Source organism: Oncorhynchus mykiss, chromosome 9, assembly GCF_013265735.2.
Source record: "Oncorhynchus mykiss isolate Arlee chromosome 9, USDA_OmykA_1.1, whole genome shotgun sequence".
NCBI lineage: Eukaryota > Metazoa > Chordata > Actinopteri > Salmoniformes > Salmonidae > Oncorhynchus > Oncorhynchus mykiss.
This window is the reverse complement of record NC_048573.1, coordinates 74,301,252-74,323,026: the sequence shown is the minus strand read 5'-3', so window position 1 is coordinate 74,323,026 and position 21,775 is coordinate 74,301,252. Positions and strand designations below refer to the sequence as shown.

General features: G+C 46.0%; 1 protein-coding gene across 33 annotated transcripts in view; it reads right to left on the bottom strand.

Moving 5' to 3' along the window:
- Window positions 1–21,020, bottom strand: part of LOC110516453 (transcription elongation factor A protein 2-like) — a 44,308-nt gene extending 23,288 nt beyond the window's left edge. For all 33 annotated transcript variants that reach the window (XM_036989003.1, XM_036989002.1, XM_036989012.1 and 30 more), the window contains exons 1-5: window positions 20,789–21,020; window positions 14,780–14,842; window positions 14,499–14,604; window positions 6,607–6,703; window positions 4,894–5,048 (exon numbers count right to left, since the gene is read on the bottom strand). In XM_036989003.1, the coding sequence (XP_036844898.1) occupies window positions 4,894–5,048; window positions 6,607–6,703; window positions 14,499–14,604; window positions 14,780–14,842; window positions 20,789–20,857 (490 nt within the window). In that variant the 5' untranslated portion in view covers window positions 20,858–21,020. The remainder of the gene's footprint in view (window positions 1–4,893; window positions 5,049–6,606; window positions 6,704–14,498; window positions 14,605–14,779; window positions 14,843–20,788) is intronic.
- Window positions 21,021–21,775: the final 755 nt, after the last annotated feature.

Below are 21,775 nucleotides of genomic sequence, written 5' to 3'. Positions count from 1 at the left end.
CATACAGTTACATTGTATTTGTTGTTGTTGTTGTTGTTATTATAATCGGCTCTAAGGCAAGTGGGCTCAGACACTTAAAAGTGAAAAATTTTTTCAGACAAAAGTTCCTAATGTGGATTTTATATGTTTATCCCCTACTCTTGCAATTATGTTAGGCCAACCCCCCCCCCCCCCCCCCCCCCCGTAGATTTGACTCCAAATCCATTATGGCCTCCAAAATCCAATATGGCTGCCAAATTACCATTAAAAAGCGGTTTAGTCATCTGTATACGCTGAGTATACAACACATTAAGAACACAACGCTACAGACTCAGAGCATAACGCTGACCGGCTGGCAAGTGTCTTCACTGTCATGTATCAACCTCACCCTGACCCAGTCTGTAATACCTACATGTCTCAACCTGACCCAGTCTGTAATACCTACATGTATCAACCTGACCCAGTCTGTAATACCTACATGTCTCAACCTGACCCAGTCTGTAATACCTACATGTCTCAACCTGACCCAGTCTGTAATACCTACATGTATCAACCTGACCCAGTCTGTAATACCTACATGTCTCAACCTGACCCAGTCTGTAATACCTACATGTCTCAACCTGACCCAGTCTGTAATACCTACATGTCTCAACCTGACCCAGTCTGTAATACCTACATGTCTCAACCTGACCCAGTCTGTAATACCTACATGTCTCAACCTGACCCAGTCTGTAATACCCACGTCTCAACCTGTCCCAGTCTGTAATACCTACATGTCTCAACCTGACCCAGTCTGTAATACCCACGTCTCAACCTGTCCCAGTCTGTAATACCTACATGTCTCAACCTGACCCAGTCTGTAATACCTACATGTCTCAACCTGACCCAGTCTGTAATACCTACATGTATCAACCTGACCCAGTCTGTAATACCTACATGTCTCAACCTGACCCAGTCTGTAATACCTACATGTCTCAACCTGACCCAGTCTGTAATACCTACATGTATCAACCTGACCCAGTCTGTAATACCTACATGTCTCAACCTGACCCAGTCTGTAATACCTACATGTATCAACCTGACCCAGTCTGTAATACCTACATGTCTCAACCTGACCCAGTCTGTAATACCTACATGTCTCAACCTGACCCAGTCTGTAATACCTACATGTCTCAACCTGACCCAGTCTGTAATACCCACGTCTCAACCTGTCCCAGTCTGTAATACCTACATGTCTCAACCTGACCCAGTCTGTAATATCTACATGTCTCAACCTGACCCAGTCTGTAATACCTACATGTCTCAACCTGACCCAGTCTGTAATACCTACATGTATCAACCTGACCCAGTCTGTAATACCTACATGTCTCAACCTGACCCAGTCTGTAATACCTACATGTCTCAACCTGACCCAGTCTGTAATACCTACATGTCTCAACCTGACCCAGTCTGTAATACCTACATGTCTCAACCTGACCCAGTCTGTAATACCCACGTCTCAACCTGTCCCAGTCTGTAATACCTACATGTCTCAACCTGACCCAGTCTGTAATATCTACATGTCTCAACCTGACCCAGTCTGTAATACCTACATGTCTCAACCTGACCCAGTCTGTAATACCTACATGTATCAACCTGACCCAGTCTGTAATACCTACATGTCTCAACCTGACCCAGTCTGTAATACCTACATGTCTCAACCTGACCCAGTCTGTAATACCTACATGTCTCAACCTGACCCAGTCTGTAATACCTACATGTCTCAACCTGACCCAGTCTGTAATACCTACATGTCTCAACCTGACCCAGTCTGTAATACCCACGTCTCAACCTGTCCCAGTCTGTAATACCTACATGTCTCAACCTGACCCAGTCTGTAATACCTACATGTCTCAACCTGACCCAGTCTGTAATACCTACATGTCTCAACCTGACCCAGTCTGTAATACCTACATGTCTCAACCTGACCCAGTCTGTAATACCTACATGTCTCAACCTGACCCAGTCTGTAATACCTACATGTATCAACCTGACCCAGTCTGTAATACCTACATGTCTCAACCTGACCCAGTCTGTAATACCTACATGTCTCAACCTGACCCAGTCTGTAATACCCACGTCTCAACCTGTCCCAGTCTGTAATACCTACATGTCTCAACCTGACCCAGTCTGTAATACCTACATGTCTCAACCTGACCCAGTCTGTAATACCTACATGTCTCAACCTGACCCAGTCTGTAATACCTACATGTATCAACCTGACCCAGTCTGTAATACCTACATGTCTCAACCTGACCCAGTCTGTAATACCTACATGTATCAACCTGACCCAGTCTGTAATACCTACATGTCTCAACCTGACCCAGTCTGTAATACCTACATGTCTCAACCTGACCCAGTCTGTAATACCTACATGTCTCAACCTGTCCCTGACCCAGTCTGTAACACCTACATGTCTCAACCTGACCCAGTCTGTAATACCTACATGTATCAACCTGACCCAGTCTGTAATACCTACATGTCTCAACCTGACCCAGTCTGTAATACCTACATGTCTCAACCTGACCCAGTCTGTAATACCTACATGTCTCAACCTGACCCTGACCCAGTCTGTAATACCCACATGTATCAACCTGACCCAGTCTGTAATACCTACATGTATCAACCTGACCCAGTCTGTAATACCTACATGTCTCAACCTGACCCCGTCTGTAATACCTACATGTCTCAACCTGACCCAGTCTGTAATACCTACATGTCTCAACCGCTCCCTGACCCAGTCTGTAATACCTACATGTATCAACCTGTCCCTGACCCAGTCTGTAATACCTACATGTATCAACCTGACCCAGTCTGCAATACCTACATGTCTCAACCTGACCCAGTCTGTAATACCTACATGTATCAACCTGTCCCTGACCCAGTCTGTAATACCTACATGTATCAACCTGACCCAGTCTGTAATACCTACATGTCTCAACCTGACCCTGACCCAGTCTGTAATACCTACATGTCTCAACCTGATCCAGTCTGTAATGCATTGGTCTGTGCAGTAACCCCAACATCCCTATAAGGACAAATCATGCTTGATCCACCTATTTTACTGTCCATCGAAGCCCAGGCATCATCTTCCGATGTACATGTGTGGAGTTGTACTATGTACCCCACAACCACCAACACGTCTTAGTCACAGTCTAGGAGTACACTTTAACTGGCCTCTAAGTAATCTGAGGACCCCTTCACTCTCCACTTCGCCTGCTGGCCGTGGCCCCAGTCCATAATCACCCACACTCAATATCGGCCAAATCATCATGATGTAAAGGTACTTCTGTTTTATATTTGTAATACATTTCTTCGCTTTGTCATTATGGGGTATTGTGATGTCATTATGGGGTATTGTGATGTCATTATGGGGTATTGTGATGTCATTATGGGGTATTGTGATGTCATTATGGGGTATTGTGATGTCATTATAGGGTATTGTGATGTCATTATGGGGTATTGTGTGTAGATTGATGAGGGGGGAAAAAAATATTAAAACCATTTTAGAATAAAGCCATGACGTAGCAAAATGTGGATGAAGGGAAGGGGTCTGAATACTTCCTGAATGAACTGTTTACAGGTCTATATTTCCTAGATGCATTAAGATATCCTAACGTTCTTACTATTGTAAATATCAGAGCTTTCAATATAGTGTTACATGACCTTATGTTGACCACCGTCCCTACGGCATTATTTTGCACCATTTGAGTTAAATGGGTGTCGCAATATCTACTGAATCACTGTTACAGTAAAATATTATTACACAACAACATTTACACCTCGGGAAGAGGGGTATCTCAACATTTAACTGGCCTACAGTGCCTTGCAAAAGTATTCATCCCCCTTGGGCGTTTTTCCTATTTTGTTGCATTACAACCTGTAATTTAAATTGATTTTTAATTGGATTCCATGTAATGGACATACACAAAATAGTCCAAACTAGTGAAATGAAAAAAATGAATACCCATAACATGATGCAGCCACCACCATGCTTGAAACTATGAAGAGTGGTACTCAGTGATGTGTTGTATTTGCTCCAAACAACTTTCTATTCAGGACATAAAGATAATTTCTTTGCCACATTTTTTTCAGTTTTACTTTCTACCTTATTGCAAACAGAATGCAAGTTTTGGATATTTTTATTCTGTACAGGCTTCCTTCTTTTCACTGTCATTTAGGTTAGTATTGCAGACTAACTACAATTCAACTCTGTAACGGTTTTTAAAGTCACCATTGGCCTCATGGTGAAATCTCTGAGCGGTTTCCTTCCTCTCCGGCAGCCAAGTTAGGAAGGACGCTTGTGTCTTTGTATTGACTGGGTGTATTGATAATGCATACAAAGTGTAATGAATAACTTCACCATGCTCAAAAGGGATATTCAGTGTCTGCTTTGTTTTACCAACAGGTGCCCTTCTTTACGAGGCATTGGAAAACCTCCCTGGCATTTGTGATTAAATCTGTGTTTGATAATCACTGTTTGATTGAGGGACATTACGGATTATTGTATGTGTGGGGTACAGAGATGAGGTAGTCGTTCAAAAAATAAATGTCAATCTCTTATTGCACACAGAGTGAGTCCATGCAACTTATTACACTACATGGCCAAAAGTATGTGGACACCCATTCAAAGTCATTTTTAATTTAAGTGTAAACCATTCTAAAAACATAATTCCACTTTGACATTATGGGGTATTGTGTGTAGGCCAGTGACACAACATGTCAATGTCATCCATTTTAAATTCAGGCTGCAACACAACAACAAAATGTGGAGAAAGTCAAGGGGTGTGAATACTTTCTGAAGGCCGCTGTATAAACATATACAGCTCTGGAATGTGCTAATAATGGCGGCCATCTTGGTAGGGTCTGTCTCACCGTCGGTCTGCAGGGCAGCCACCAGCAGCTCTCGGCACTTGGTGCGTACGCTGTCAGTGGTGACGGGAGTGGGAGGGAAGGAGGTGAACTTTAGGGTGGTGGGGGTTGTAGGTGTGGTGGGAGTCTTCGGGGGCTCTGGCAGTTCTTGTTTCTTACTGGGGTAGACAAGAGGGCGACAGCGAGAAGAAAGTGTCACATTGTGTTATGAGTCACCCTGATCCTTCCATTTATTCTGACTGGGTATCAAACCCCCCGTCGTCTACCTACCAGTTAAACCCTGTCGTCTACCTACCAGTTAAACCCTGTCGTCTACCTAAAGGTTAGAAACCCTGTCGTCTACCTACAGGTTAGAAACCCTGTAGTCTACCTACAGGTTAGAAACCCTGTCGTCTACCTACCGGTTAAACCCTGTCGTCTACCTACAGGTTAAACCCTGTAGTCTACCTACAGGTTAGAAACCCTGTCGTCTACCTACCGGTTAAACCCTGTCGTCTACCTACCAGTTAAACCCTGTCGTCTACCTACCAGTTAAACCCTGTCGTCTACCTACCAGTTAAACGCTGTCGTCTACCTACCGGTTAAACCCTGTCGTCTACCTACAGGTTAAACCCTCATCGTCTACCTACAGGTTAGAAACCCTGTCGTCTACCTACCAGTTAAACCCTGTCGTCTACCTACCAGTTAAACCCTGTCGTCTACCTACCAGTTAAACCCTGTCGTCTACCTACCAGTTAAACCCTGTCGTCTACCTACCAGTTAAACCCTGTCGTCTACCTACCAGTTAAACCCTGTCGTCTACCTACCAGTTAAACCCTGTCGTCTACCTACCAGTTAAACCCTGTCGTCTACCTACCGGTTAAACCCTGTCGTCTACCTACCGGTTAAACCCCTGTCGTCTACCTACAGGTTAAACCCTCATCGTCTACCTACAGGTTAAACCCTCATCGTCTACCTACAGGTTAAACCCTGTCGTCTACCTACCGGTTAAACCCCGTCGTCTACCTACCAGTTAAACCCCGTCGTCTACCTACCAGTTAAACCCTGTCGTCTACCTACCGGTTAAACCCCGTCGTCTACCTACCGGTTAAACCCCGTCGTCTACCTACCGGTTAAACCCCGTCGTCTACCTACCGGTTAAACCCTATCGTCTACCTACAGGTTAAACCCTATCGTCTACCTACAGGTTAAACCCTGTCGTCTACCTACCCAACCCAAGTCCTTTGGGCTCAAGCTAGATTACCCATCACCAACTTGTAGTTCATTGAACCACCTATGCAACATATTAGCCCCCTGAGCTAAAGCCTAGGTATGATTCACAAACTATAGGCTACTATTATTTGACCCTGCTGGTCATTTATGAACATTTGAACATCTTGGCCATGTTCTGTTATAATCTCCACCCGGCACAGCCAGCAGAGGACTGGCCATCCCTCATAGCGTGGTTCCTCTCTACGTTTCTTCCTAGGTTTTGGCCTTTCTAGGGAGTTTTTCCTAGCCACCATGCTTCTACACCTGCATTGCTTGCTGTTTGGGGTTTTAGGCTGGGTTTCTGTACAGCACTTTGAGATATCAGCTGATGTAAGAAGGGCTTTATAAATACATTTGATTTGATTAGTTCAGGGAGCTCACACAAGTCTTTGGTGCTCAGACAAGGTTATTCACTGAACTACCTCTTGTTACATGACTGACACTCGGGTTGGCACGGCGTCTCACCTGCGGTCGCTGGATCCAGGACTGTCCTTGGACGAAGATGACCTCAGAGGAGAGCCCTCCCTCCTCTTCTCCTCCACAGCCTTCCCCTCAGAACCGTCTGTAGGGACACACAGTCAGCTGATTAATATCTATATAGGCGATGGGTCAACATTTACATAATGGGTACCTGGAGGAAAATTTTTGCTTTTTAAAATGTTAGTCAAGATGAGGGTTTAGTATTATTTATTTTTATATTTAGTTGCTTATGAGGCTATATATCAATGTGCATGACGCCACCCTTCATCTCTGATTCTCATACTGGGCAATATCAAGTGAGTCTATAGGCTAGTTAGAGTGGTCTCAGTCACATGATCCACAACCTATAGGCTAGTTAGAGTGGTCTCAGTCACATGATCCACAACCTATAGGCTAGTTAGAGTGGTCTCAGTCACATGATCCAACACCTATAGGCTAGTTAGAGTGGTCTCAGTCACATGATCCAACACCTATAGGCTAGTTAGAGTGGTCTCAGTCACATGATCTAACACCTATAGGCTAGTTAGTGGTCTCAGTCACATGATCCACAGCATATAGGCTAGTTAGAGTGGTCTCAGTCACATGATCCACGGCATGTAGGCTAGTTAGAGTGGTCTCAGTCACATGATCCACGGCATATAGGCTAGTTAGAGTGGTCTCAGTCACATGATCCACGGCATATAGGCTAGTTAGAGTGGTCTCAGTCACATGATCCACAACCTATAGGCTAGTTAGAGTGGTCTCAGTCACACGATCCACAACCTATAGGCTAGTTAGAGTGGTCTCAGTCACATGATCCACAACCTATAGGCTAGTTAGAGTGGTCTCAGTCACATGATCCACGGCATATAGGCTAGTTAGAGTGGTCTCAGTCACATGATCCAACACCTATAGGCTAGTTAGAATGGTCTCAGTCACATGATCCACGGCATATAGGCTAGTTAGAGTGGTCTCAGTCACATGATCCACGGCATATAGGCTAGTTAGAGTGGTCTCAGTCACATGATCCACGGCATATAGGCTAGGAAGGCCTAGTCCAAAAAACTCATTATTTTACAGACGGACTAGCCTGTGTTCTGTTCAGTTTGAGAATGAGATTGCGAAGACGAGGAGGACCGAAGGTCAACTTTGATAGCTTGCTACTACTATAATAGATTTTAGAGGTCGGCCGATTATGATTTTTCAACGCCGATACCGATTATTGGAGGACCAAAAAAAGCCGATACCGATTAATCAATCGTTTTTTTTATTTTTTATTTGTAATAATAATTACAATTACTGAATGAACACTTATTTTAACTTAATATAATATACATCAATAAAATCAATTTAGCCTCAAATAAATAATGAAACATGTTCAATTTGGTTTAAATAATGCAAAAACAAAGTGTTGGAGAAGAAAGTAAAAGTGCAATATGTGCCATGTAAGAAAGCTAACGTTTCAGTTCCTTGCTCAGAACATGAGAACATATGAAAGCTGGTGGTTTCTTTTAACAGGAGTCTTCAATATTCCCAGGTAAGAAGTTTTAGGTTGTAGTTATTCTAGGAATTATAGGACTATTTCCCTCTATACCATTTGTATTTCATATACCTTTGACTATTGGACGTTCTTATAGGCACTTTAGTATTGCCAGTGTAACAGTATAGCTTCCTACCTGGGCTCGAACCAGGAACACAACGACAACAGCCACCCTCGAAGCAGCGTTACCCATGCAGAGCAAGGGGAACAACCACTCCAAGTCTCAGAGCGAGTGATGTTTGAAACGCTATTAGCGCGCACCCCGCTAACTAGCTAGCCATTTCACATCGGTTACACCAGCCTCATCTCGGGAGTTGATAGGCTTGAAGTCATAAACAGCGCAATGCTTGACGCAAAACAACGAGCTGCTGGCAAAACGCACGAAAGTGCTGTTTGAATGAATGTTTACGAGCCTGCTGCTGCCTACCACCGCTCAGTCAGACTGCTCTATCAAATTAAATTATGTTTTAATTCCTATTTTGGATATCGGGGAGGGTCACGTTTTTTTCCCCTCATGCGTTCAGAGAGGATTGAGGTCAAATATATTTTGCTGAAGGGAGAGACATACATTTCCATTCCGGAGAGGTCTGATTTTCTAATCAAGTTCACTGCCTTTAGACACATGCTTCCTGTTTGGACTTCTTCCACTATAGTGGTTGTATTACTCTATTATAATAGGTATCCGTCCCGGTCTCTCTAGATCAGACAGGATCCCATCCTGTCCAGTACAGGCAGACCTACAGACAGACACCATGTTTCACAGGTATGAGGCAGACCTACAGACAGACACCATGTTTCACAGGTATGAGGCAGACCTACAGACAGACACCATGTTTCACAGGTATGAGGCAGACCGACAGACAGACACCATGTTTCACAGGTATGAGGCAGACCGACAGACAGACATCATGTTTCACAGGTATGAGGCAGACCTACAGACAGACACCATGTTTCACAGGTATGAGGCAGACCTACAGACAGACACCATGTTTCACAGGTATAAGGCAGACCTACAGACAGACACCATGTTTCACAGGTATAAGGCAGACCTACAGACAGACACCATGTTTCACAGGTATGAGGCAGACCGACAGACAGACATCATGTTTCACAGGTATGAGGCAGACCTACAGACAGACACCATGTTTCACAGGTATGAGGCAGACCTACAGACAGACACCATGTTTCACAGGTATGAGGCAGACCGACAGACAGACACCATGTTTCACAGGTATGAGGCAGACCGACAGATAGACACCATGTTTCACAGGTATGCAGCAGACCTACAGACAGACCGAGTCGTATGAGATGTGAGGCAGACCTACAGACAGACAGAGTCATATGAGATGTGAGGCAGACCTACAGACAGACCCAGTCGTATGAGATGTGAGGCAGACCTACAGACAGACCCAGTCGTATGAGATGTGAGGCAGACCTACAGACAGACCCAGTCGTATGAGATGTGAGGCAGACCTACAGACAGACAGAGTCGTATGAGATGTGAGGCAGACCTACAGACAGACCCAGTCGTATGAGATGTGAGGCAGACCTACAGACAGACCCAGTCGTATGAGATGTGAGGCAGACCTACAGACAGACCCAGTCGTATGAGATGTGAGGCAGACCTACAGACAGAGAGTCGTATGAGATGTGAGGCAGACCTACAGACAGACCCAATCGTATGAGATGTGAGGCAGACCTACAGACAGACCGAGTCGTATGAGATGTGAGGCAGACCTACAGACAGACAGTCATATGAGATGTGAGGCAGACCTACACAGACCCAGTCGTATGAGATGGGAGGCAGACCTACAGACAGACCGAGTCGTATGAGATGTGAGGCAGACCTTCAGACAGACCGAGTCCTATGAGATGTGAGGCAGACCTACAGACAGACCGAGTCGTATGAGATGTGATGCAGACCTACACAGACCCAGTCGTATGAGATGGGAGGCAGACCTACAGACAGACACCATGTTTCACAGGTATGAGGCAGACCTACAGACAGACACCATGTTTCACAGGTATGAGGCAGACCTACAGACAGACACCATGTTTCACAGGTATGAGGCAGACCTACAGACAGACACCATGTTTCACAGGTATGAGGCAGACCTACAGACAGACACCATGTTTCACAGGTATGAGGCAGACCTACAGACAGACACCATGTTTCACAGGTATGAGGCAGACCTACAGACAGACCGAGTCATATGAGATGTGAGGCAGACCTACAGACAGACAGAGTCCTATGAGATGTGAGGCAGACCTACCAACAGACCGAGTCGTATGAGATGTGAGGCAGACCTACAGACAGACCGAGTCATATGAGATGTGAGGCAGACCTACAGACAGACAGTCATATGAGATGTGAGGCAGACCTACACAGACCCAGTCGTATGAGATGGGAGGCAGACCTACAGACAGACCGAGTCGTATGAGATGTGAGGCAGACCTTCAGACAGACCGAGTCCTATGAGATGTGAGGCAGACCTACAGACAGACCGAGTCGTAAGAGATGTGAGGCAGACCTACACAGACCCAGTCGTATGAGATGGGAGGCAGACCTACAGACAGACACCATGTTTCACAGGTATGAGGCAGACCTACAGACAGACACCATGTTTCACAGGTATGAGGCAGACCTACAGACAGACACCATGTTTCACAGGTATGAGGCAGACCTACAGACAGACACCATGTTTCACAGGTATGAGGCAGACCTACAGACAGACACCATGTTTCACAGGTATGAGGCAGACCGACAGACAGACACCATGTTTCACAGGTATGAGGCAGACCTACAGACAGACACCATGTTTCACAGGTATGAGGCAGACCTACAGACAGACACCATGTTTCACAGGTATGAGGCAGACCTACAGACAGACACCATGTTTCACAGGTATGAGGCAGACCGACAGACAGACACCATGTTTCACAGGTATGAGGCAGACCGACAGATAGACACCATGTTTCACAGGTATGAGGCAGACCGACAGACAGACATCATGTTTCACAGGTATGAGGCAGACCTACAGACAGACACCATGTTTCACAGGTATGAGGCAGACCTACAGACAGACACCATGTTTCACAGGTATGAGGCAGACCGACAGACAGACACCATGTTTCACAGGTATGAGGCAGACCGACAGATAGACACCATGTTTCACAGGTATGCAGCAGACCTACAGACAGACCGAGTCGTATGAGATGTGAGGCAGACCTACAGACAGACAGAGTCATATGAGATGTGAGGCAGACCTACAGACAGACCCAGTCGTATGAGATGTGAGGCAGACCTACAGACAGACCCAGTCGTATGAGATGTGAGGCAGACCTACAGACAGACCCAGTCGTATGAGATGTGAGGCAGACCTACAGACAGACAGTCATATGAGATGTGAGGCAGACCTACACAGACCCAGTCGTATGAGATGGGAGGCAGACCTACAGACAGACCGAGTCGTATGAGATGTGAGGCAGACCTTCAGACAGACCGAGTCCTATGAGATGTGAGGCAGACCTACAGACAGACCGAGTCGTATGAGATGTGATGCAGACCTACACAGACCCAGTCGTATGAGATGGGAGGCAGACCTACAGACAGACCGAGTCGTATGAGATGTGAGGCAGACCTACAGACAGACAGGCATATGAGATGTGAGGCAGACCTACACAGACCCAGTCGTATGAGATGGGAGGCAGACCTACAGACAGACCGAGTCGTATGAGATGTGAGGCAGACCTTCAGACAGACCGAGTCCTATGAGATGTGAGGCAGACCTACAGACAGACCGAGTCGTATGAGATGTGAGGCAGACCTACACAGACCCAGTCGTATGAGATGGGAGGCAGACCTACAGACAGACACCATGTTTCACAGGTATGAGGCAGACCTACAGACAGACACCATGTTTCACAGGTATGAGGCAGACCTACAGACAGACACCATGTTTCACAGGTATGAGGCAGACCTACAGACAGACACCATGTTTCACAGGTATGAGGCAGACCTACAGACAGACACCATGTTTCACAGGTATGAGGCAGACCTACAGACAGACCGAGTCATGTGAGATGTGAGGCAGACCTACAGACAGACAGAGTCCTATGAGATGTGAGGCAGACCTACAGACAGACAGTCATATGAGATGTGAGGCAGACCTACACAGACCCAGTCGTATGAGATGGGAGGCAGACCTACAGACAGACCGAGTCGTATGAGATGTGAGGCAGACCTTCAGACAGACCGAGTCCTATGAGATGTGAGGCAGACCTACAGACAGACCGAGTCGTAAGAGATGTGAGGCAGACCTACACAGACCCAGTCGTATGAGATGGGAGGCAGACCTACAGACAGACACCATGTTTCACAGGTATGAGGCAGACCTACAGACAGACACCATGTTTCACAGGTATGAGGCAGACCTACAGACAGACACCATGTTTCACAGGTATGAGGCAGACCTACAGACAGACACCATGTTTCACAGGTATGAGGCAGACCTACAGACAGACACCATGTTTCACAGGTATGAGGCAGACCGACAGACAGACACCATGTTTCACAGGTATGAGGCAGACCTACAGACAGACACCATGTTTCACAGGTATGAGGCAGACCTACAGACAGACACCATGTTTCACAGGTATGAGGCAGACCTACAGACAGACACCATGTTTCACAGGTATGAGGCAGACCGACAGACAGACACCATGTTTCACAGGTATGAGGCAGACCGACAGATAGACACCATGTTTCACAGGTATGAGGCAGACCGACAGACAGACATCATGTTTCACAGGTATGAGGCAGACCTACAGACAGACACCATGTTTCACAGGTATGAGGCAGACCTACAGACAGACACCATGTTTCACAGGTATGAGGCAGACCGACAGACAGACACCATGTTTCACAGGTATGAGGCAGACCGACAGATAGACACCATGTTTCACAGGTATGCAGCAGACCTACAGACAGACCGAGTCGTATGAGATGTGAGGCAGACCTACAGACAGACAGAGTCATATGAGATGTGAGGCAGACCTACAGACAGACCCAGTCGTATGAGATGTGAGGCAGACCTACAGACAGACCCAGTCGTATGAGATGTGAGGCAGACCTACAGACAGACCCAGTCGTATGAGATGTGAGGCAGACCTACAGACAGACAGAGTCATATGAGATGTGAGGCAGACCTACAGACAGACCCAGTCGTATGAGATGTGAGGCAGACCTACAGACAGACCCAGTCGTATGAGATGTGAGGCAGACCTACAGACAGACCCAGTCGTATGAGATGTGAGGCAGACCTACAGACAGACAGTCATATGAGATGTGAGGCAGACCTACACAGACCCAGTCGTATGAGATGGGAGGCAGACCTACAGACAGACCGAGTCGTATGAGATGTGAGGCAGACCTTCAGACAGACCGAGTCCTATGAGATGTGAGGCAGACCTACAGACAGACCGAGTCGTATGAGATGTGATGCAGACCTACACAGACCCAGTCGTATGAGATGGGAGGCAGACCTACAGACAGACCGAGTCGTATGAGATGTGAGGCAGACCTACAGACAGACAGGCATATGAGATGTGAGGCAGACCTACACAGACCCAGTCGTATGAGATGGGAGGCAGACCTACAGACAGACCGAGTCGTATGAGATGTGAGGCAGACCTTCAGACAGACCGAGTCCTATGAGATGTGAGGCAGACCTACAGACAGACCGAGTCGTATGAGATGTGAGGCAGACCTACACAGACCCAGTCGTATGAGATGGGAGGCAGACCTACAGACAGACACCATGTTTCACAGGTATGAGGCAGACCTACAGACAGACACCATGTTTCACAGGTATGAGGCAGACCTACAGACAGACACCATGTTTCACAGGTATGAGGCAGACCTACAGACAGACACCATGTTTCACAGGTATGAGGCAGACCTACAGACAGACACCATGTTTCACAGGTATGAGGCAGACCTACAGACAGACCGAGTCATGTGAGATGTGAGGCAGACCTACAGACAGACAGAGTCCTATGAGATGTGAGGCAGACCTACAGACAGACCGAGTCGTATGAGATGTGAGGCAGACCTACAGACAGACCGAGTCATATGAGATGTGAGGCAGACCTACAGACAGACAGAGTCCTATGAGATGTGAGGCAGACCTACAGACAGACCGAGTCGTATGAGATGTGAGGCAGACCTACAGACAGACCCAGTCGTATGAGATGTGAGGCAGACCTACAGACAGACCCAGTCGTATGAGATGTGAGGCAGACCTACAGACAGACCCAGTCGTATGAGATGTGAGGCAGACCTGCAGGACAGACTTACCCAGTAGTTTCTTCCAGGACTTGATGAGTGACTTGGCCAGGGTCTGGACCTCTTCCTCTGAACTCTGCTTCCTCACAGCGTTCACTGACATACCGATCCTGGTGGACTGACAAACACATCGTGTTTTAGCTTCATCATTACAGTTTCTCACAGCGTTCACGGATCCTGGTGGGCTGACACCGGCATTGAGACAATACTAGACACTGTACTGATCATAGTAATAGAATATTATTTTCTTCAGACAGAGGCCTACAGCAAGAGGAGAACAAGCTTAGGTCTACCTGTAGAGTCTCCAGAGACATGTTAATGATCTTCAACTCCCTCAGCAGATATATGGCACCGTCCTGTGAAGAAAAAAGACAGCTAAATGTTGACACCTGTTGAATTGAATGGATGGCGTCTACAATAATGTAAATCTATTTTTAGTGAGCAAGCAGTATGCATATTCCAACACAATATTAGGCTAGAAACTATGATTTTTTTTATTTATTAAATTGTGCAGGCCTCCCCAATACGGGAAAAATGTATATTTTTTAAGGCGGGTGGGGCTTAATTTGGTCTGGTTAACAGTCAGCGGTAACAGCAGGTCATCCATGAGGCAGGACTGAATGTGTATGGATTTATGAGGTTTATCTCTAGGTAAATTATTCTGGTTTCGCCTCCAGGCAGGGGTTGACAGAAGAGGTAGTGGCCTGATAAAAAAATATCCAGGCTCAAGGTTAGCTTGTACACAGGGCAGCCTTTATGTGCCGGCCTTGGAGGGCCTGTCCCGCTCTACCGTGCCTCCTTTGAGGGCCTGCTCTACCGTACCTCCTTGGAGGGCCTGTCCCACTCTACCGTACCTCCTTGGAGGGCCTGTCCCGCTCTATCGTACCTCCTTGGAGGGGCTGCTCTACCGTACCTCCTTGGAGGGCCTGTCCCACTCCAGCGTACCTCCTTGGAGGGCCTGTCCTGCTCTACCGTACCTCCTTGGAGGGCCTGCCCCGCTCTACCGTACCTCCTTGGAGGGCCAGTCCCGCTCCAGCGTACCTCCTTGGAGGGCCTGTCCCGCTCTATCGTACCTCCTTGGAGGGCCTGTCCCGCTCTACCGTACCTCCTTGGAGGGCCTGTCCTGCTCTACCGTACCTCCTTGGAGGGCCTGTCCCTCTCTACCGTACCTCCTTGGAGGGCCTGTCCCGCTCTACCGTACCTCCTTGGAGGTCCTGTCCCGCTCTACCGTACCTCCTTGGAGGTCCTGTCCTGCTCTACCGTACCTCCTTGGAGGTCCTGTCCTGCTCTACCGTACCTCCTTGGAGGTCCTGTCCTGCTCTACCGTACCTCCTTGGGGAGCCTGTCCCGCTCTACCGTACCTCCTTGCCCATCCAAATAAAATATTGACATCTATTTGACCAAGACGCGAAGCAGAGAGAAAGATACATGAATCTCAGACAAAGCAAAACAGCGCCCCTCTGTCTTAGTATGTGTAGCCAGCCCATGAATCTGATTCTGTCTCGACTAAGAGCATGACATGTCATACTATTTTCGGCCAGACAGCATCATCATATAGGCTACATATTAGAGGTCGACCGATTGATCGGAATGGCTGATTTAATTAGGGCCGATTTCAAGTTTTCATAACAATCGGACATCGGTATTTTTGGACAAATTTTTAGATTTGGCCGATTATTTTTTTTTACACCTTTATTTAATCTTTATTTAACTAGACAATTCAGTTAAGAACACATTCTCATTTACAATGACGGCCTAGGAACGGTGGGTTAACTGCCTTGTTCAGGGGCAGAATGACAGATTTTGACCATGTCAGCTCGGGGGACCCATTCTTGCAACCTTAGTCGATGTGCAGGGGTACGAGGCCATATACACAGAGTACCAGTACTGAGTCGATGTGCAGGGGTACGAGGCTGTATACACAGAGTACCAGTACTGAGTCAATGATAACTTGGCTATATACACAGGGTACCAGTACCGAGTCAATGGTAACTTGGCTGTATACACAGAGTACCAGTACCGAGTCAATACACAGGATATCAGTACTGAGTCAAACCTTTATTTTTCCAGGGAAGTCAGTTGAGAACAAATTATTATTTTCAATGACGGCCTAAAAAACAGCGGGTTAACTTGTTGTTCAGTGGCTGAACGGCAGATTTTTACCTTGTCAGCTCAGGGATTCGATCCAGCAACTGTCCCAACGCCCTAAACACTAGGCTACCTGCCGCCCCAATGTGCAGGGGTACGAGGTAATAACATGGCCTTATACAGGTACGAGGCTTTATACACACTGTACCAGTACTGAGTCAATGTGCAGGGGTACGAGGTAATAACATGGTTTTAAACACGCTGTACCAGTACTGAGTCAATGTTCAGGGGTACGAGGTAATAACATGGCTTTATACACACTGTACCAGTACTGAGTCAATGTGCAGGGGTACGAGGTAATAACATGGTTTTATACACGCTGTACCAGTACTGAGTCGATGTGCAGGGGTACGAGGTAATAACATGGCTTTATACACACTGTACCAGTACTGAGTCGATGTGCAGGGGTACGAGGTAATAACATGGTTTTATAAACGCTGTACCAGTACTGAGTCGATGTGCAGGGGTACGAGGTAATAACATGGTTTTATACACACTGTACCAGTACTGAGTCGATGTGCAGGGGTACGAGGTAATTACATGGTTTTATACACACTGTACCAGTACTAAGTCAATGTGCAGGGGTACGAGGTAATAACATGGTTTTATAAATGCAGTACCAGTACTGAGTCGATGTGCAGGGGTACGAGGTAATAACATGGCTTTATACACACTGTACCAGTACTGAGTCGATGTGCAGGGGTACGAGGTAACAACATGGCTTTATACACAGGGTACCAGTACTGAGTCGATGTGCAGGGGTACGAGGTAATAACATGGCTTTATACACACTGTACCAGTACTGAGTCGATGTGCAGGGGTACGAGGTAACAACATGGCTTTATACACAGTGTACCAGTACTGAGTCGATGTGCAGGGGTACGAGGTAATAACATGGCTTTATACACACTGTACCAGTACTGAGTCGATGTGCAGGGGTACGAGGTAACAACATGGCTTTATACACAGGGTACCAGTACTGAGTCGATGTGCAGGGGTACGAGGTAATAACATGGTTTTATACACGCTGTACCAGTACTGAGTCAATGTGCAGGGGTACGAGGTAACAACATGGCTTTATACAGGAAGTATCACTTCTGAGTTGATGCACAGGGGTACGAGGTAATTGAGGTAGGTGTGAACATATAACTAGGATTAAGGCATTAGGATAGATAATAACCAGTAGATGGTAGAGTTGATAACCAGACCGTATAATTGCCTCGAAACTGAACCGAAACAAACTTTACACATATAAACAAAATGAAATAAATGAAGGGGATGATGACGATGGGGGAGAAAGGGTGAGTTGATGACCTATGGGGAAGCAAACAATGCATAATTATGTAATCACTAATTGTTAATGAAAAACATGGCGGGCCATTCTATTGTAATGATCCATTGACATTATAAATCTCTACATGGTATGTAGCCTCTATCAGACCACCAAATCCAAGTAGTCTTATGGTTTTGGTGGTGCCCATGCCCCCCCCCCTCTCAGAAGAAACCTTGAGACAGGAGAGAAGAACGGAATGTTTTTGTCCGATTATCAGCACTGAGAGCCAGGCTCAAGCAGAATCAGCAAAGCACAAGCTTTCGTTGTTTATGCTCCAACAGATAACGGACTATTTTTGACTGCGGTCACAGTGACACGCTTATAATGATGTTTAGGCTACTGATGTGTTTTATCATCTGACAGGGCGTCTTGCTGACCGCGGGTCTTTGTGGTCGGTCGTTTTGTTTAGTGTCGTTATAGAAGGAAGCAGTTGTCGCGTTCCAACACAAACCCTTTCCTCTTTCACAGTTGTCGCGTTCCAACACAAACCCTTTTCTCTTTCAGAGTTGTCGCGTTCCAACACAAACACTTTTCTCTTTCACAGTTGTCGCGTTCCAACACAAACCCTTTTTTCTCTTTCACAGTTGTCGCGTTCCAACACAAACCCTTTTTTCTCTTTCACAGTTGTCGCGTTCCAACACAAACCCTTTCCTCTTTCACAGTTGTCGCGTTCCAACACAAACCCTTTTCTCTCTTTCACAGTTGTCGCGTTACAACACAAACCCTTTTTTCTCTTTCACAGTTGTCGCGTTCCAACACAAACACTTTTCTCTTTCACAGTTGTCGCGTTCCAACACAAACCCTTTTTTCTCTTTCACAGTTGTCGCGTTCCAACACAAACCCTTTTTTCTCTTTCACAGTTGTCGCGTTCCAACACAAACCCTTTCCTCTTTCACAGTTGTCGCGTTCCAACACAAACCCTTTTCTCTCTTTCACAGTTGTCGCGTTACAACACAAACCCTTTTTTCTCTTTCACAGTTGTCGCGTTACAACACAAACCCTTTTTTCTCTTTCACAGTTGTCGCGTTCCAACAAACCCTTTTCTCTTTCACAGTTGTCGCGTTCCAACACAAACCCTTTCCTCTTTCACAGTTGTCGCATTCCAACACAAACCCTTTCTCTTTCACAGTTGTCGCATTCCAACACAAACCCTTTCCTCTTTCACAGTTGTCGCGTTCCAACACAAACCCTTTCTCTTTCACAGTTGTCGCGTTCCAACACAAACCCATTTCTCTTTCACAGTTGTCGCATTCCAACACAAACCCCTTTCTCTTTCACAGTTGTCGCATTCCAACACAAACCCTTTTCTCTTTCACAGTTGTCGCGTTCCAACACAAACCCTTTCCTCTTTCACAGTTGTCGCATTCCAACACAAACCCCTTTCTCTTTCACAGTTGTCGCATTCCAACACAAACCCTTTCCTCTTTCACAGTTGTCGCGTTCCAACACAAACCCTTTCTCTTTCACAGTTGTCGCGTTCCAACACAAACCCATTTCTCTTTCACAGTTGTCGCATTCCAACACAAACCCCTTTCTCTTTCACAGTTGTCGCGTTCCAACACAAACCCTTTCCTCTTTCACAGTTGTCGCATTCCAACACAAACCCCTTTCTCTTTCACAGTTGTCGCGTTCCAACACAAACCCTTTCCTCTTTCACAGTTGTCGCGTTCCAACACAAACCCTTTCCTCTTTCACAGTTGTCGCGTTCCAACACAAACCCCTTTCTCTTTCACAGTTGTCGCGTTCCAACACAAACCCTTTCCTCTTTCACAGTTGTCGCGTTCCAACACAAACCCTTTCCTCTTTCACAGTTGTCGCGTTCCAGCACAAACCCTTTTCTCTTTCACAGTTGTCACGTTCCAACACAAACCCCTTTCTCTTTCACAGTTGTCGCGTTCCAACACAAACCCCTTTCTCTTTCACAGTTGTCGCGTTCCAACACAAACCCTTTCTCTTTCACAGTTGTCGCGTTCCAACACAAACCCCTTTCTCTTTCACAGTTGTCGCGTTCCAACACAAACCCTTTTCTCTTTCACAGTTGTAACTAAGACGAAAGTCCGCGAATGTCATGTGTTGAACCCTTGACTGTTTTTACATTTCCTACGGCAAAATAAACTCGTGAAAACGCTTGTGATATTTAAACTATGTATTTTAATGTCACCGAAGACCTTCAAAAACACAACCAAATTGTTTGTGTTTTTGTAATAGCATATATGAAATGCATTAATTACACTATTAGCTTGAAGGGGTTAGGGTTAATAATGTGATTAGTTCCGTGAAATAGAAGTTGATTCGTTGTGGGCCGCTCCATACAGACATCAAATGATCCCACTGATTAGTCCTGCCTCCCCAAACGCTACCCCCATGGCCTTCAGTTTCTTCCTGGGGTGGGCTGTGTAGCGAACAATACAGCAACGACAGAATTCAGTTTCACTCGTCAAAAAGCAACGATTGGGCCTGACTAAGTATGAGAAGACGAGTGGCCGGGGATGTGTGGTCCACCATTCATAAAACACATCACCCGTTAATGTAACAATGTTTCTATATCTATCCATTATTACAACCTACGCTGCTACATTGTTGCAATGTGCAACAATTCCCTTTCATTTCATATCGACCGAACAATCAGCTAGTTTTTTTTAAAATTCAGAACAACAAATAGCCAACACCTTTCAGTAGCTTTCCAGATTGTTCGATGGCTACAAAGGTGCATCACACCAACACCACAGTACTCCTGCACTGCCTCGCCTCTACCTGATTTCTGATGCTGGGGGCGTTGGTCCTGCGTCCACTGCCGCGCTAGCTGGCAAACCCAACTTACCGTGTTTTTCTTGTGCACCATTTTGTCCAGCTTTTTAGCAATGCGTTCGACCTCGTGGTCTTTCGCCATTTTGCTTGTATTATTTTTTTGTAGCTGCTCTTCTCTCCCGTTACGGATGAACCTCCATTTATGTTGGAAAAAAACCCTCTATCGTCTCTTTCCTTTCTCTCACAGTCCCCAACCCATCCACTTGTTTCCTCACGGCGCGCGGGTTCCTACGTCTTCTTCTTTCTTCATTATTGCAGACTATACCTATTGGTGTATTGCCGCGCCACCTGCTGTACGGGGTATGGAAACAACAAATTCATTAATGAATGATCCAATATTCATTTCGGGAAGAGTAAAAAAATGTGTGTGCTTGTTCACCACCACAAGTGCATCATTTAGGCTCAGCTGGCATACGATGTGATCTACAGTCGTATGTACACTTGACACATTACCAACTATTATGCATTTATCACACTGCATGGGCTTGGGCACGAATACTCTAACAGGGTATCTCTCAAAAAAAAAACATTAAAAACAAGTGAGAAGGGAATGGATTGAGTGGGCGTCCTCGCTCCACCCACCATGCGGGTAAGTCAGTGCCCACAAAACACTTGATCCAATTATTTGAATACATCCTTTGTTTTTACTTCTAAAGCAAACCCACTCTTAGGCGCCCTGCTTCGAAGATCCACAGACACACACAACACGTTCCAAACCGATATCTTCTTGAGGCGCAGAGCACGCTCCTTCTGTTCCAAAGAAACACACACTCACACAAACAAAAAATAAATAAAAAATAGCCCACTTCTCTTCACTCTCATCAACACAGTCTTATTCAATGTATCCACAAATTTTAACATAGATTTAAATCAGATATCTCAGGAACAAACATAGACAAAAATATATAATGAATAGAAAAATCTATATTCCACTATTACACACCACCAACTAACATCAATATACCACTATTACACTCCACCATCTCTATACATCACTATT